This window comes from Limulus polyphemus, unplaced genomic scaffold (assembly GCF_000517525.1).
Source record: "Limulus polyphemus unplaced genomic scaffold, Limulus_polyphemus-2.1.2 Scaffold1918, whole genome shotgun sequence".
Taxonomy (NCBI): Eukaryota; Metazoa; Arthropoda; class Merostomata; order Xiphosura; family Limulidae; genus Limulus; species Limulus polyphemus.
In genome coordinates, this window is record NW_013667528.1 from 116,005 (window position 1) to 135,237 (window position 19,233).

General features: G+C 32.9%; 1 protein-coding gene across 1 annotated transcript in view; it reads left to right on the top strand.

Moving 5' to 3' along the window:
* Positions 1-19,233, top strand: part of LOC106465351 (obscurin-like) — a 128,553-nt gene that overhangs the window by 10,885 nt on the left and 98,435 nt on the right. The window contains exons 5-12 of the mRNA XM_022393222.1: positions 560-652; positions 2,224-2,388; positions 4,089-4,226; positions 4,836-4,998; positions 6,171-6,263; positions 12,721-12,784; positions 16,022-16,200; positions 18,689-18,815. Coding sequence (XP_022248930.1) covers positions 560-652; positions 2,224-2,388; positions 4,089-4,226; positions 4,836-4,998; positions 6,171-6,263; positions 12,721-12,784; positions 16,022-16,200; positions 18,689-18,815 — 1,022 coding nt within the window. The remainder of the gene's footprint in view (positions 1-559; positions 653-2,223; positions 2,389-4,088; positions 4,227-4,835; positions 4,999-6,170; positions 6,264-12,720; positions 12,785-16,021; positions 16,201-18,688; positions 18,816-19,233) is intronic.

The window sequence follows — 19,233 nt, forward strand, 5'->3', positions numbered from 1 at the left end:
GTTATTTAGTGTTTGTAATAACTAAATTTAAATGACGTTTTAGAGTTATATAATCTTTAGGGTAAGTTATAAATTTCATTCCATTACGTTATTTTGATTTTGTTGCATATCTTTATAAGCAAATCTTCAAAGTATAGAGAAGTGCTCTATGTGGACTTAGAAACCGATTTAAGCTAAATTAGAAGTTTTAAAGAAATGCCATTATCAGAGTATGTTAAGTTTTAGGACAACTCTAAAATTCTGAGTTCGATCTCTGCAGTGAGTACAGCTCATTGTGCAGCTTTGTGCTTATACATATCTCAACAAAAAAAGAAACAGTCTGTGTTAAGTCAGAAAAAGGCTATTTGTAAAAGCATATTTGCTTTATGATTTTCAGAAACGACACGATAATTAGAAATAACGCAGAACTTGGTCATAAGTATAGTGTTGTTCCCCGGTGGGTCAGCGGTAAGTTTTGGACTTATGATGCTAACATCGGTCAACTTGTAGATACGCCATTTTGTAGCTTTGCACAAAAGAAATAACGATATTATAGTTTATGGTTATATTTCATTTTTAGGAATTTTGCAAAAAAATCGGAGACGTGAAGTCTTTATCTGATCATCTTAAACTTCCTAAGCAGAGGATCAATGATTACCAGCTATTACTGAAGGTACGTTGTGAAGGTTAAAACATAAATATTTCAAATCTAAACGTGGTTTAATAAAAGTACCCTCAGAAAGTTACATAGAGTTGTGGTCTTAACTTCGCTTGTTGGAAGTTACTGACCAAGAAAACTCTTCCTTTAATTGAAGATATATATATTGGTTATTTTTTTAAACTTATGCAAGTAAATAACAAAATAAGATACATTTAGTATAAATCCTTTTTTAGCTAAATAACATATTTGTTTTAAAATGAATTTTCAATATGAGAAAGCTAGTAATGAAAACGTGAGCTCTAAAATAAATAAGCAAATTTTTTTTCCCGTTCTTATAATCATGTTATATACTTATATTTAACATGATTTAAGTTATTTCCAACTGCCAGTATTGCGAAATATATTAACAGTAAAAGTTAGACTGTCTTTTGTTCACCACCAGAACTGGCGAGATGTGCTGGACGATAACAGGCAAAACATTCCCTGAAACGCTGTTTATATATATATATATAGTATAACAGTTTAAAACTTAGTTTAAATGTTGAAAGCTGGTGAGGCTCTTACCTATAGGCCTAAAATATGTGATAAAAAATCACGTAAACTGCAGATGACTAGTGAGTTCTGGTATTGCACGAAAGGCTTCTTGAGCAATGAATTTTGGGAGAGAAAAGATAGATGTGAAATGCTGTTTTTATACACCTCTGATTTTTGAAACTGAAATGGACGAATTAAGAGGAATGTGGAAGAAAACACATCTTCAGTTTACTTTATTTTTTTTCACAAATATTAAGCCTAATGGTTTCTATATCCCCGCCAGTTTTCAGCGTTTAATTAAACTGTATATTATAAAATGTTTGTTGCGATATAACGTTGTACTTACCCATTCTGTAACTTCTCGAATGAAGTTCGTGAAAATGAAAAGCAACAAGAAATTAAACAATATTGTATGAATAAACATATAAGATTTACTTTCCAATAATTTTTTTGTATCCATTTTGATTCATTATTCTTTACGCTCTTAAAATTTACTATAAAAATAACTGAAAAAGTTTTGAATTTGCTTATCCTTATTAACAAACACAAACTAGTGACAGATTCTGGAAATTCAATTAGCTGAAGTCGGTGAAAAGAAATCGCTCGGCGTAATATTTTTCGTCACTAATAAACTGATAGGTCTGTTATGTAATATACCATTTGCTACGGCAGTGTTTTTCGTTGATTTAATTTTATCTCGTTATATTTCAGTTAAAATAAGGTTATTTTAAACACATTTGTTGAAATAGAGTACAAAAAACTGGTTTTGTGTCAATCATTTGTTTACCAAACGTTTCATTTTTACTAGTTTTGTTTAGATAGATACAATTCCTTCGTTGTATTAGGTTCTATAAATACCAAGCTAACTTTCAAAAATCTGAAATGGCAGACACTGTCAGCATCTACTATAAAGTTGTTGTTTTTATCTAAGATGATTCGATTCGTATAGATGTGCTTTATATATTATTAACGACAATATTATAAAAATGATGAACAAAAACTTTTAATACACATTTCGTGTATAATTCAAAATTTTATTTTATTTATAGGAATTAATAAAATTTACTAGTCGTCTCAACGAAGACACAAATGACCTAGAGAGGGCGCTAGACTACATGATATCTATTCCACAACGAGCGAATGATCTCAAGTATTTGAATGCCATCCAAGGATACGGAGGCAGCGTCAATAAACTTGGTCGATTGATCCGACACGTAAGTTTGTTGCAAACTTTTAATATACAGAGGGTTTAGCACGTTATGTTAGAACGATTATGAACATGTAAGTCAACAAGTCATCTTAAAATACAGCCGATATAAAGTCACGGTGGGACGAAATGTGTCAGAACTATGTTTAACATTTTCTTCTGACGTTACTAAGGTGCCGAAAATTGATCGCTTTTGGGAAGGGACGCAAAATGTTCATACATTCAGACCACAACAATTTATTGAGAATTTAGAATTTCCAAAATGGGGATAATTCTTGTCCTCAATGACATTGGAAGACAAAATAATTTTGATCAACTTGAGGTACCAGGAACATTCAGAAGGAGATTTGCAACAAGTCGTACCCCAGCCATGGTATTCAATATGTGTCGTCTTGTAACTGGTGAGAATTCACAAACACAAGAGTTAGTGGCAAAAACCATAATCAAGAAGGATCTCCGCCTGAAAGGAAGCCAACAAGATATTGGTTCACCAATATACGGCTTCCAGTTATATCTCCCGTTCAACCGTCGTATATCTCAAGCAGCTGGAGAATGAAACGGGTATTCATGCTATACCATACGAAGACATACTGGTCAAATCGCTAGATGCAGTGAATGTGGATTTCTATGAGACAAGACTATTGAAACTGGTGCTAGTAAGCTGTTATTTTCGTATATTAGATGGATTATGGAAAGCGTGTAGGAAACGATGATGTTCCTTGGATATGACAGCGTTACGACAGAGCCTTTTGTAATGGAAACTACGCTGTAGGGCTACTTCACGGTCGTCAGATAGAGCATGACCTGATGAAGCATCATGGGCTGTAATGACGTAGTGAAACTCCAAAATTGTTTTATTATAACGTACTCAACATGTGCATGTTTTAAAAAAATAATTCTAGAGCACTAACATTTTTGAAGACAAATATAATGTTCAATTGCTTTTAATGTATTCGAAACTTTCAACGGAATGTTTCATTACACAATAAAAATAAAAATTATTTACGCAAAACAATGTACATTGCATAGACATTTGCGAAACTTCAAAGAACATCTCGGCATTTAAAAAAATAATTTAAACGTTAACGAATTACGACAAGAATATATATATAAGTAATAGCTTCAACTGCTTTAGAACATAACACAATTATTAACACAATTAAAACATAACCTCCACAATCCACCAAAATATTATAAAGACCGACAACACCATACACGCACTAACCTGAAGACGAATAGCGATAGAAACGTCGTCCTCTACACTTGCGTTTCTACAACAGGCAATTTCCGTCCATCAAACAAAATTTCATCATGAATACTCTGCCCAAACAATCTACCAAAGAGATGTGAAAACATTTTTAACTATTCTCACACGAAACGTTTTTAACGGAGAAATAACAACACTTTTATTTTGATGCTATAACTATTTGAAAACTGTGATCTTTTAACTAGCTAAACCCCACTTGCATTAATCAAAATATTATTGAGAAATCTTGTACACCAGTTATATAATTAGCAACTTTGAATTAAAACAATATTTATGAAATGGACAGATAAGTAGAATAGGTTTTGTTGAGATTTCAACTTTTTATATATTTTTAGCTAAAAGTTTGACATAAGGTCCGAGTAACTCCTATTCAGTGACAACAATGTTTATTTTTTCTGAGTTTCCATGTCAAAAAGGTTGTCGTTCTTATCCTTTTCTAGGATTGGTTGGAAGTGGTGGAACCTTCAGGTATAAAGAAAGAACAGTATATATTCTTATTTAGAGGTCGAATGTTCGTGACAGACGTCAAGCCTATTAAACAAGACAAGGATTCGTACATGCTACAGAGAATCATTAAGGTAGCCATATTTTTTGTACAATTTATTGAAACTAAGAATTTCAAAGCTTTATTTTAAAGAAAAATAATGAAACAACTTTATTTGCTATTTATTATCTATAATACAGATTTGTATATACTTTTATAAATACTTTTAATCCACTTCAGCATTTATTTTTGAAAGTGAAGTGAAAACTGTTTTTTTTTTTTAGTCTTTAAGTCAAACCTGTTTCTAGTCTTATGTCCAGATTTGTCAGCACACAGGAACTGAAAATTTGTTTGTTTGTATGTTTGCCCCCCAATGGCACAGCGGTATGTCTGCGGGCTTAGAACGCTAGAAACCGGGTTTCGATAACCGTGGTGGGCAGAGCACAGACAGCCTATTGTGTAGGTTTGTGCTCAACTTCAAACAAATAAAATTTGTATGTGTTTGCTGCTACCACACAAAGGTATAGTTAAAAACGTTCAGCAAGTATGAATGAATGTATATAAAATAAACAGTATAAACTGAGGTAGTTTTTTTATTTAATACATAATTTGGAATATCATTACTGCTTTGTGAGAAACATATTTATAATATAACATGTCTGCCTGTTTCAAAATATATATACTTTTAACAATTTATTATCAGCTGTCTGATGTTGAAATAGACAAGGTTGAAGGTGACGACAGGGCTCTTCTTTGTAAACACACCAATCTTGAGGAGGCAGGTTTTCCACTCACTCTGAGGGCTAAAACAGTAGAAGAAAGAGACACCTGGTGTCAAGATTTGAAGGTTTCATCCACACCGCTTAGTAAGTCTCTTGTTACTAGTTCTGATGACGTGATCACTTGCTGTATATGAGTTCGTTTTATGATTACTTCTTTGTGCCTTTGGTAGGGCTACAGTTCCTTATAGTATATATTAATTACATTCACATATAATCACCTGTCGTATTATAATTCTACTTATTGGTCAAATGCTATATATCTGTATTTGAAAAAAACGTATTTGCGAAAAAACAACAAAATCTTCTGTCTTCAATATACATTGTATTCCCCTGTTCATTACAACAAAATCTTCTGTCTTCAATACACATTGTATTCCCCTGTTCATTACAACAAAATCTTCTGTTTTCAATACACATTGTATTCCCCTGTTCATTACAACAAAATCTTCTGTTTTCAATACACATTGTATTCCCCTGTTCATCACAACAAAATCTTCTGTTTTCAATACACATTGTATTTCCCCTCGTTCATTATAACAAAATCTTCTGTTTTCAATACACATTGTATTCCCCTGTTCATTACAACAAAATCCGCTGTTTTTAATACACGTTCTATTTCCCTGTTCATTACGAAAAAAGCTATAAGTATACCGGTATTGTTTTCACTAATTCCTAATTGTTTAATTTTGTAAACGAATATAAATAGGTTTGTTTATTTTGTTCAGCCTCCTCAATTAAATAATAACAGTTCTATCTTAAACATTAAGCCTTCATCTATTGTTACAGGATTAGGTAGTAGAGAAAGTGGAGTGCCGGAAAAAGCACCATTCTTATACTAGATTTTGTATCTTCTGGCAACAGTCTCTATTCAGTTAACATAAATAAGATGTAGATCACTTCAAAGAGTCGCTGCTTCGTGTACAAATCGATAGAATTTACATTTACAATTTATGACAGTTCTATAACGTTTCGGTCACCCTGTGCCTTTGTCTTAGCATAAATGTTGAATAAAGGCATGAAATCTAACTCAGTGCAGTTGCCAAAAGAAAGGGAGATGAAGCTATTAAACCCTTTTTCTCATGAGATATGAACAGGAAAAGATGTTAACGCATTTTGTAGATATATATATTGAAGAAATGGTTTGTATTTATATTATAATTTTAATAGGTTTCTAGGATTGGAAAAAAAAAGATTTAACCATTATTTATTTTTGTAAACATTTTAATACACGTCGCTTTTCTACTGTTTTATTAAAGCTATTGAAGAACTGAAGGAAGAAGAAGAGGTTATTCTGACGTCCGAAGAACCTAAACAACAAGAGCCTGGAGAACCAGAAGCAAAGAAACCGGGTGAGTCACTAGAAAGTAAGAGTTTTTGTTTTTTTTATTCTGTCTAGCAAGTTCTCTTACTTTGATATATTATTCATCAGTCTCTGCTCTCTGTCCTCTAAGCCTCCTTCAGTGCAGTACGAAACATAATTGTGACAAACTAGAATTTTCATTACCAAGCTATTCATATATATATATATATATACATATATGTCTTTCTCTTTACCTGACTGTTTTGGGTTTTTTTTTGGGGGGGGGGGTTCGAATGAGAAGCTACTCGATAATATGGCTTAGTTTCGTTTAATTTTCGTTCATTGGACACCTAACAACATGAACAACAAACTTATTGACAACCAAGATTAGTTATTGTGAAAATTAAACTTTTTCTAGTTGTTTGAGTATGAGTTTATAGGTGTAAGTAATAATTATTTTATTTTCAAAAAATAACCGCTACTCTAGTTCAGAGAGTTACTTTACACAGGTTTTATTACTCGAGAGTCTTTTTTTATTGCACTGCTCGTCTTCACTTAGTTTATTCACTGATAAACTATCAACGTTGAATGTTAACCTGATGACGTATTCTCGACGTTTCTGTAGAGGTGTTACTCGTTGTTTTCTTTCCTAATACGACTGAGATTGTACCAAAAATAATTGAAATTATTGACCTGTCTCTCCATAGTTATAAAAATGGTCTAAAATAAGCACAATTGAAACCCTATAACAGTGCTTTCCAAAGTGTGTGCTGTTGAAGGGTCTCAGGTGTGCCGCGGAATATTAAGTAAATTGTATTTAGTAATGTAAATTTATTATTAATTTAATACATTTTAAAAATATCAAACTCGATTTTTCTTCTCCTTGGTACACAGTACAACAGTAATTTCTATCCTTCTTAGTCAACGGTAGGGGGCGCCACTAGGCCTGCCATATGGACTTATTTACATGTACCGGAAAAAGTTTGGGACATTAAAAGTGTGCCGCGAGCTGAAAAAGTTTGAGAAGCACTTGCCTTATAGAACCGACCTTTAATCATCTGTCAGGAGTGTGTTGAAATAAATGACATTGTTGGTTTCATACTGTTATTTTGTTTGTAAATATTTTAATCTCGGACTGTGCTCACCAAGTTTTATTTACATACGATATGTCGTAGCACAGAACGAAAACTGCTGCTGTGCCCAAAATGTCGTCTTTAAAACTGCCATAGGTAGATGGGGCTCATTACACATTCCAAGTTGAATCATGCATTTCCGTCTATAACTTACTCATGTAAATTTGATACTCAAACGTTGTGGTAACCTAATCTCTGAAATTTGTCGAACAATGTTTTTTACAGAAAATAGGTATTGTTGTTTTGTGTATTTTTAATGCGTTCGGTGTTAATTATTAGCTTTCATTTCTGTATCAAAGTAAGACCGTTTCATCTAGTACAGTGGTTCTTAACCTTTTTTTTGCTCCATGCCCCACCTCGACACCTAAAAACATTTGATGCGCCCTTAAAATGAAAACAAATTTGGTGTTGAAAAGGTATAATAACATAACGTAAAATTTAGAAATTTACTAAAATTTCACACCCAAATGAAAATTTTTCTTATAGTAGCATTTTCAAATTGCCCCCCCCCCCCCTGTGGGGTGTGCGCCCCACGTTCAGAATCACTGATCTAGTATTTCATAAGTTTAAAAAAAAAGCAGAGTAAAGATTAAACAACGGCATTGCAGGAAATTTAGAGTATGTATTCCAGTGATTATTTAATCTGGCATTGTTGGATATGAATCAGAGAGAAAAAGACATTTCTAGTTGCCAGAGAAATTCTTATTTGGTCTCATGTATAAGCATTTTAGTTTTCATCCTAACAAAAAACGACCATCACGTGCATTATTATATACCTAGTACCAGTTTAAGTACTGTGTGTAAATATTATGTTTTGAATGATTTTTGTGAACATATATTTTATTAAGTTTAAGAAAAGTCCCCAGAGAAGTTTTTGGCCCCGTTTATATATTTATCTTTCAAATTTCATTGCAAGTGATCGGAAACTGAACAAAGAAAGATCCCTGCAATAAATATAACTGGAAAATTAGATAGGCTCAAACACTTTTATGAAAGTGTATAAAGGTGTGCATAAATAAAACCAAAGCCAAACTGTCACTCACAGTTGGATACTCATACAGAGGGCGAGTACGTCATATTAAATTACTTTTGAGCCTCACCACGTCGTTATATTCCATGTCGTACGTCCGATCCTGCTATATCTGATGACCGTGCTTATCAACAATAACCCTGCAGTGTAGTTCCCATTAAAAAAAGCTCAATCATAAGGCTGACACGGCTAAAGCACACCACTCCTCCCTGCATGGTTTCTGTAATCCAATTATTCTACGAGGACGACAGTTTTACATAAGCCGTTTCAACAGTCTAATTGCACAGAAATCCATAGGCTCTGCGTCTTGCAACTTGAGCGACATGTCTTCACATGAAATGTCAAGAATACTCGTTTCATTCTTCATCTGCTTCAGGCCCGGCATGGCCAGGTGGTTATGGCGCTCTACTCGCAATCTGAAAGTCGCGGGTTCGAATCCCTGTCTCACAAAACATGCTCGCCCTTTCAGCCGTGGGGGCGTTATAATGTGACGGTCAATCCCACTATTCGTTGGTAAAATAGTAGCCCAAGAGTTGGCAGTGGGTGGTGATGACTAGTTGCCTTCCTCTCTAGTCTTACACTGCTAAATTAGGGACGGCTAGCGCAGATAGCCCTCGTGTAGCTTTGCGCGAAATTCGAAACAAAAACAAAACCATCTGCTTCAGGTAATAGATGGTTGTATGGATATGTCGTGAAAGCAATTTTAGTCGCTTTTCCAGAAGGAGACTCTTCATAATTGTATTGCGTACTGTTTCCTCAGGATGTGGATGGCTTTTGTTCGTGGATTTTGATTTGTTACCAGACGTTGCACTTTGGATTGGGTGCAACTTGTTGTGCGTCTCTTTCTGGATGGTCCTGGATCTCTAAGTTGATCCACATTCCTATGTTTTCCAATGCCACTCAGTCTTGAAAATTCTAAATCCCAAATCTTGTTATGACCTGAGTGTATGAATATTTTGCATATGTTGCATATCTTTCCCCCAAAACAATCATTTTTTCGGTGGCATCTTACTGTCTACCTAACAACAAACAATGTCAAAATGTAGCTCTGATACATTCCGTTCCACCGCGGCTTTATATGGATTGAGGTTGTCACCAATGTTCCCTCTAATTTTTTCAATCCATGTGCGGAATTAATTTTTTAATGTACACCAGTATCAAGGCAATGCGTTACCAATTGGTTATTTACACTTTAGGGCTATCGACTGCCAGAGTCATTAAGGCCATCAACGTGTTGAGACTCCTCACCATTACTGAGGATGTGCGCGGCTGGAATAATGAAGTTCGCAGTTCTTGATTGGTTGTTGTGCGGCCGCGCAGCTAAGAGGGAACAATGATATTGTCACGTGAATTGCTTATTTGGATATCTAAACTCGTTTTAATATCACATACTCAACCCTCTGTAGAGCTCGTTTGGATAACGTTCTTTGTCATCGACTAAGCTTGTCTGATGAGTACTGATATGATCGAAAATGCAGTTGTCAGCTAACCATATTATGGAAATTGTTATCCAGTATGTTTTCTGTTAAATAACACTGTATGGTTTATTTCACCATTTTAAATTAAAACTTAATGATAGGGCGACTAAGTTCAAAACAACACTAATTATATATATATAATTATAAATTCACATATGTATTCTACTGTTCGTGTGCTGTTTTCTTAACTTTAATTGGACATCTATTTAAAGCTGTGGTTGTGAAGTAGATAAGTAAATATTTCAACACATATTGTTTATTCTGTGAACTAAAACTATAATATAACGCCCACTGGTGGCTCAGGGGCAAGTCTGTGGACTTATGACACTAAACATCGGGTTTCGATACCCGCGGTGGGTAGAGCACTGATAGCCCATTTTCTATCTTCGTGTTTAACAACAAACAAAATAATAGTTAAATATATGGCTTTTTATAACAGTTTTGACGATTTTAACCTAATCTTCTATAAAGATTTAGTTTTTATACTTTGGTATATGTACATAAAAATGGTTAATTAAGGTACGCGATTAAAATATTCGGTTTACACGCGTGGTAACGAAACTAATAGATGTGTACGAGAGCCTAATTGAAAAGCAGTTAAAAATTTTGCAGCAAAATTGTTTAATTTCCTAAAGAAGAAGAAGAAGATTACAAAAAAAAAAAGATTAACAATAAAAAGGAAAATGTTTTGAAATCTTCTTTTCCAAGGGTTGTATTTGGTATTTTGTCTTTAGAGGGCGTAAGTGAAAAATATAATTTTACCCAAACCAAGTGATCGCTGTAAACAAATTTAAAAAAAAAAAGATACATTGTATGAAATGCGAAGAACATTATTGTACAATATTATTAAAGTGTTTAAAAACGGTGTCAAAGTAACTAAAGTGTATGCCAATTTGTATTAAAATCATAAGAAGTACTTTCAGTTTGTTTTTGTCACTGGTCATTTTATAACTTTTATTATATATTTCCCCCCTAATTCTTAGTTTTGCATGTATACACGGGAATGGATAATTAACTTTTAGTGACTCTGAATGCATTTTTTTTTTGCCTAACTCGTGTTACTAAAAGTTTAAAAATATACATACTTTTTTGCATGTCACGGGTTCACGAACGCATGTTGCATTATTACAGTGTTGGTTTATCAATCTGACGCATTCATTAGAAATGTTTTTAATTTATAATATTTTTGAAATTAACCATGTTGTAACTCTGTCATTACAAAGAAGATTAAACTCCTAATTAGAATCTTGACGCTTTCGAAAAGTTCACTGTTGAAAGTGGAGGTAAATGTAGAACATTTGTTTTAAGGATGTACGTAAATATATATATATATATATATACAAGTCCAGCCTTAGGTACAGGCAGGTAATCCAACAACAATAGGTATCAAACACAGGAAGGCATCAAAACAAGTTGTTAATGTCGAAAAATGTAAAAACCTTAAGCTACTTTATCCTAATTGACTAAAAAAAATAGCCTACCTTTAAAGAATAAAATGATGACGGGTTTTAGCAGCAACTGAGGTCTGTTATAGATTCCTCTACGGGATTTCTAAGCTCATAGAAATGGATCAAGATTCACTAGAAGTTTGTTTTTATAACTTGCAGCATATTGTGACAAATAAGGACCTGAGTGATGAGGATGGCTCAAGATCTGACATAATTGGTTGAGATTCTGCATATGTCACTAAAGAAACTGTCATCATTTGAAACTCTGCAGTATAACCACCCAAGACAGGTGTTTCCAAATACCTACATTGCCATTAAAATACTGTATATGATCCCAGTTATTGTTTCTGCACGAGAGAAGCTTTAAAAAGGCTAAAATTTCTACCACGTCTAAGATAAGGCAACATGACTGGCGATGGTGTCAACAGAAAATGAAATTGCAAAGAAGCTTGACTACACAGAATTAAAAAACTATTATTTTTTTCTACTCTTAAAGCCGGAAAAATTTCACTGATATAGCCTGCACCAACAGCCAAATTTGTGCTGTACTCGTAATCTACTCCATAATTCCATGTCGGTACGTTAGTATGAAGTACTATAGTTATTATATTTAAACAGTTCAGAATGTTAAAACAATGCTTTGAAGTTACATTCTTAGAGCACATTTCTTCCTTTCCTTGGAGATTAGGGCTGGAAAGGGGGTGGAATGGTGATTGGGGCATCAAAAACATTTCTCGTAAAAAAAAGGCCGGCCCTATTTATATGCCTAAAGTGGACGAATGTATTGGTATACTCAAGGGAGACGCTGTACGTCATGTAGTCAGTCTAACTTTAAACCACGTGTGTGGTATCACGAACTGCTGACTTGCTGGAGTTTCGTTTGTGATTCTAAAGTCGTTAAAAATGTTTCATTTAAAAGCCCATAGTGTACGTGTTTAGGGTTCTACTGTATAAATGCTGTTCTTAGAAGACTCATCGAAAGCGTTGGGTTCTTTTGTTCAGTTCATACATATTATCTAATAGCCCATTCCGAAGCTTTGCGCTAAAACAAAAACAACCTAAATCATAGTTTCCTACACGCCATTGTTTTAAGATTAACGGGAAAATATTGTAAGATAGCGACTTTTAGCTTTTACTGCTAGCGTAAAACGCAACTTGAGAATTTATGGTTTAACATCAATTGATGTAAATATATGAAATAAAAAGAGAGAGAGAGAGAGGGAGAAGTTTGAAAAACCTATACCCAGGTTTAAGAATAACAGGACTTGCATGGTTCAACCAACACGCCTTTTGGAGAGGTTTTATAAAAACGCTTATTTTTTTTCTAACTGCAAATAATGACGAATTTTAGCTTGGTGATTTTAAGATTTGATCTTGCATGAAATGGACAGTATGGAATATTGCCTGTTTTGTTCAGAGGACGAAATTCCAAAGGAGAAAACGGGAAGCCCTCTACCAGAGAAGCCTTCAGAACTCTCACGGTAAGAGTTAAATTATATATATATATTTCCTGTTTGGGTTAATCCTCAAATGACCGACTTGTTTTTGTACTGTACACTATATATATACAATAGTATAATTTACAATAGCAACTATTATGATTAATTATTACAAACCAAGTTTCATAAACAGAAATTTCACTAACTTACAAATAGCCTAAAATCGTCTTCATAGTTCAGAGTCTCCTTGATATCCAGCGAGTTGTACGTACATATAATTGGCGGGAAGCTAGCTATCTTTGTCAGGCAGTGAATTGTTGGACCGTTGAAGTAAGATAATATTTTCATATAACCATTAATGTCACATGAGAAATCAGTAATATTTTTGGGCAGATATTAACGATGGATGAGAATTCACTGACGTTCGAAATTTATAACTGTTCCTGGTCAAACGTCGTATATTTTCCGGTTGATAAGGGTTAGAAAAATCACAGTTTGTAGATTGCACGGTTATAACAGTTTCATGGTAGATTTTTTTTCTTCTTTCTTCTCTGTTTTTTGGCGCGTCGCTTTTTATAGGCGCTACATTTAACCGGATACGGAAATGAATATATCGTTGATTCTTGTGTTCACGTGTATTCTAGAACCTTAGAGAATTGGCGGGAATTTCGCCATACGTAACTAACACGGTAAGCTGGACACCCCCTCAGATATAAACTTATTCGAAACAAACGTTGACATTAAAATAAATATATCACAAATTCGTTATACGCAACACATATCTGATAATATAAGTCACGCCTATTTCTAAATACAAATTCAACTCAAACAACGTTTATATTAAAAATAAATACATAATAATAAATTCGTTACATCTTGCATTAATTATTTAACTTAACCTTGCGAATCTTCCATTCTCTTACAAAACAGTAGCGTATCCAAAAGCGTATAAAGATAATCGAATTCACTAGTCGGTGGGTCAAGTCTTGGAGGTTATTCACTAGTCAGTGGGTAAAATCTTGGAGGTTATGTGACATTTCCTCTCTTAAATGTGGAACATTAGCGTGACCATGGAGATGATAGTAGTCTCCGTATATCTCGTCCCTACGTAAGCGCTTTTTGCTTGTATTCACCTAACATCAATCGTTGAACTATTTAGTTTGATTCTTTTGGTAATCCCCCCCCCCCCATCCCTCAAATTTCCAAACCCTGTTTACTACATCGTTGTACAAACAAGAAATTAAGAAAGGGAAAGAACGTATATATTATATGCGCTCCTATAACATTTGTGAGCATAAGATATCTCAAAAGGCGAAGAGTTTATGATTTAAAAAGTAAAAAAAAGGTCAACAATGTAAAATATTTTCTAGTCATACTATAATATATTGTAATTGTTAGCAATATATATATATATATATATGTGTGTGTGTATATAATTATTTGCTTTGTAAAATAACAAGGATTCAAAGACTTTTAGTAATAAGTATTAACTCATAATATTTGTATAGATAAGAAAAATTAACCGAAGAATTGTTATTTTTCAAGTAATCTATAAAAAGTTTAATTTTTTTTCACAAATATTACTTTATCGTAGATTTTTATTGTGCTTAATTGTGTGGTTTAATAAATATATTGTGTACTTCCAATCGGAATACCCAGGGTTATCATGCAGGACTGTGGAGGTTCCATGGTTCGCGTCCCGTTACCCCCAAACTAAAACCCCACTCCGCATTTTGTGGTCGTGGGTGCGTTATAAGAGTTACGGTCAAATCCCATTATTTGGTCTGACAAGAGTAGCCCAATAGTTGGCGGTGGGTGGTGTTGACTAACTTCTTTCCCTCTAGCCTATCTATAGCTTGAAAATTTGGGACGGCTAGCGAAGATAGTCCTCGTGCAGCTTTGCGCGAAATACAACCAACAAACAAACTTATCGGAATGACTTGGAGGCTTAAGGATCTGGCCTTTTTTTTTAAGAAATAGGATATAGTTCTCATGTCAATAAAACTTAAATTTGAAGAACATAACATTCAATTAGATAGATGATGCATAAAACACATCTAATTCTAGTTTGATACCACAATTCCTATTTGGGCGTATGAACGCACCATCCCTGTGAGACAAGTCTGCGATATCTTTGTATTAGTTAACACTGATGTTAAGATGATTTAGCAAAGTATTGAAAATCAAATCAACTACCAGTTGTTGTAAATATTTTTTAAACAAAATAGCTGTTTACTAGATTGTAATTGAGAAGCTCAAAATAAAAGTTTATAAGCAACCTACTGTGAATACCTGCACCCGAAACCTTTTTAGCTGCCATTTTTAGTATTGATGAGGTAAATCACATTGCTTGAAAAAATTCAAAAAGAAAGAAAACTTAAAAAACAAACGATTTACCACTATCCTTTTCTAACTAAATAAGATATAAAAATATAATTAATTATCAGAAAACAATAAAGACATTTTAATAATGCAGACGTAAATATAGAATGCACATTTCTATCTTTCAATATAAATATTATTTTTCGTCAAATTTATCAAATTATTTATATTTAAACTGAACTATAGGGATTGTCATCCACAGACGACAGAGCTTGCACAAAGATAGACATTTTTACGTTCATTTGTTGATTTATTTTAAAAATACTTGTGCTGTTAAATGTTTCCCAAATTATTTATTAAAAGGGGACGTGGATGACAAAAGTTGGGAAAATCCTGGTTTAAGCAAGTTCCTGCGATCGTCGAATTTGTCATTAGGTTTTCGTTGAATCTTTTAACTTTTAATTATTTTGCAAATACACTAGCAACTAAATATATTACTGCTACATAAATAACTACAGTAGTAATTATTTATGGGATGTGACATAAAATATTATATTGAAAACAAAACGATAATGTATGTGTATGCAAACTTTAAAAATCGCTTTCGCAAACGACATGAAGGGCTGAGTAGATAATAAAGATGTAGGTTTGAAAACGTAAAGGTTAGTTTTTTCTTTTCCTGACGTTAACTGACATATTTGTCAAAAAAGTCTTAAATGCAAACCTTTACTGTAATCTATAAGCTTATGTTGTAGTTTATAGCAATTTTTTTTAAATATTTTGTAAAAGCTTAATTCTTTTCATGGTTATTAAATTCACTAAAAACCAAGGAAAGGCTGGAACATGCAGAGTACATATTCTAGTTCCTTATTTTTTACTTTTTCTGTGTTTGAGTGATAGTATTAGTTTTGTATACTAGTACATTGTTAATGTAATTGAATATTTTATTATTATTAGGACTAAGAATGGGCAAGAAGTTGAAGCTAGTGAAAGATTTCAAGTAGCTTTTAATGAAGAAGAAGATACACTGTCATTAGTTTTTCAGCGTGTAACGCCAGAGGACTCTGGTGTTTACACGTGTGTAGCCAGTGCCAGTAGTGGGAAAATTTCGTGTAATGCGGAGTTAACGGTTCAAGGTAGTTTTGATACCAATTAAATTTTTTATGGTTCAGCATGTTATCTGCATGATTTACAAAATTCGAATTTCTTTGCTATAAATTTGATGATGACTTTTCTTAGCACTGCCAAGTAAATTCTATTTTTGACGTAGAAATGCATGGCTGTGGATCTGTGGTGCATTGAAAGTATAAACTTAGAAACTATCACTTCACCAGCGTGATAAGTTTCACAGCACGCTGCATTTGTAGTTTTATATAGCTTTAAAGAATTTAAAGATAGATGAATATTATAAATGTAAATACAAAAACAGACTGAAATACAGGAAAATTAACATGAATATGATTTATATTTTAAACAGTTACTATAAATCTTTTTGAATTGCATTAACTTATAAAAATAATAATTAAAAATGACAATTGTACAATGCTGTTAATAGGCCACGCATACTAAGAGTGACAAATGATTTATAAGAAACGACTTCATATTTGGTAGCACAAACTTAGTATTTAGTACAGGTTGACAATTCTAAAGAAGTGTTTGCAGAAGTTATTTTTTAAATTTAAAGTTCAATCTACAAATGTTTAAGCTATTCACGTAAAGAGTCTTAGTTTTAAGTATGAGATTTTGTTTAATGAAAGTGAACTATTTTTCCAGGGTTTTATTTATTAATCATTATTTTTACCATCACCCGTTACTAGAGGTCGTAAGAAACCTTCATTATATTAACCTTACCTAGTCCCTTATTGATTTTATAAATATGAAACATGCAATACCCCTATTTACTCTTCTTTTTTTTAAAAAAAAACAAAAAGAGGGGATTTTAAATGCAGTAAAATTTGGTTTTGGTCGTTAGGAAGAATCTTAAAAGACATTCTTAAGAAGTGAACGTACTACAGCCAGAGATTGTTAGAGCCTATTTATAAGAAGTTTAACATGTTTACTTATGGTACTATCGGAAGATAGAATTAAAAGAGAATGTGAGGCATAGTAAGTAAAGAGGATTAAGAGGCATACATTATGTAGCAGGATATTTGTTTGAAAATGAAACATAATGAGTATGTTACCACAAGTAAATTACAGGTACATCACAAGTACACATGTATGATGATTAATGAAAAGCAACTTGATAAGTTTTTCTGTGAATTAACCAGGCAGTTAATTAACAGTAAAATTTGAAGACTAAAATATTAAATCTAGCTGCAACTTAAGTTACTACAACATTTTTAAAAAGCCCACATTTTAGTTGCATATTTATTATTATATGGTACCAACAGTCAGGTAAACAAAAACCAGATATTCAAAAACACATAGAGCCTGTAAGATATGGTAATGAAATATATAGAACTTTAGTAAACTGTCAGATTGAATTTTTTATTAATGATCAAACTAAACAAAGAACTTAATAAAGAAAATTTAAATTATAAAGCACCTGTGTAAAAATTGTAGTATTTAAAGCATAATTGGAAATGTATCATAGTTACTAAACTGTTTTAGAATATGCTATTCTTTAATGTGTTTAAGTGTTTTTATAACTGGACAATATCCTTGAAATAAGATAACTAGCAAAACACAAACTCGACTTAGAAAAAACATGTTAAGGGAGGGAACTATCATGGTTGTGTGCGACTTTTTAATCACTGTCTATATTTATCCCAAAGGAAAGGAGGTATCTACATTTAATTAAAAAAAAGGAAGTTTAGTGAAAACGCTATTTTTTTGAGACATTTAAACATCTTGATTGAAACAGATTTTGCTTTTTAGAAAAATGTTTAATATAAGGTTAACATAAAATCAAAGTTCTTTAACTTCATAATCAAACTAATGTTTGTGTTTAATGCGAACTCTGATGAAATAAAACACGTCAGCACCTGTCATTGAATAATTCAAGTTTTTACTATGAAAAATAAACTTTTTTAGAATGAATCTTGTTTAATAGAATAACACAATTAATGTTTTTAAAATGTGCTGCTAATATTTAATTCTTATGTGAGTGTTCGAAGATGATAGAATCTCATAGTTTTGTTTCAGTGACTTTTAAAAATGAACATGTTTTATTGATTTTAATGGATTATGAAACATTAGAACCACTTGTCTCTCAGAATTCACAGTACTTTGCCTTTATTATGATCAATATAGTGCTTGTTTTCTATTGGAGCTTTTAGAGAAATCCTGATCATCTACATAGTCACAAATGTTTATATTTGTCTATCAATTGAGTGTTGGTTTGTTATTTTTTTAGTTCCAGAATTTGAAGTGAATGAATACTGACAGAAGCACAAGATAAAAATGGCTAAGTAGTCATAAGCACAGATTAAATTTTTAAAGTTTTGTGATGATTTGTCGAAAATCGGTATTATAATTAGGGGCGGATCTTCAAGGAAGTTATTACAATGGATATGTATGTACTTGTCTAAAGGAAGAGGAAATAATTCATTAAAGGTAAGTTTATGAATAATGAAAGTTTATAAATAATAGCTTTGACAAGATTTGGAATTTATTTGATAGGCTATATTCCAATTGAACCTGAAGCCCCATCAATTAAGGCCAGTCTTACAGATGTTGATGTGAGTGAAGGGGGATCAACAGTACTAGAATTAAAAGCAACAGGTCAACCGAAGCCCAAGATTAAATGGTAAGCTCAAATTCTGTGTTTTAGGTAGAGCGGGTAGTTAAAATAACTCTTGTTGTGGAGACAGAATTAGGTTTTGCTTTTCATAGCTGTAAAGTGTAAAATGTTACAACAGCGGAAGTCACGTGACGCTGGAAGCATGTGTGCTGGAGTTTCTAGAAGGATCATGACTGTTCCTGCCAACTCTAGTCTTTTCAAGGCACCCTCTATTTTAGTATATAAGCCCGGCAAATAAAGCGGAGATATACTTGCAGATAGATGGAGATAGAGACAGATAATTGAGTCAAGTGAGCGGTAGTGACCGTAAGTAAAGTGCATGAATCATTGTAAATTATAGCGTGTGTTTAAGTTAAAGTGACTGTGGAAATTCTGTGTATTATAAAGTGGTATCGAGAAATAATAAACTAGTTTTAATTAAGAT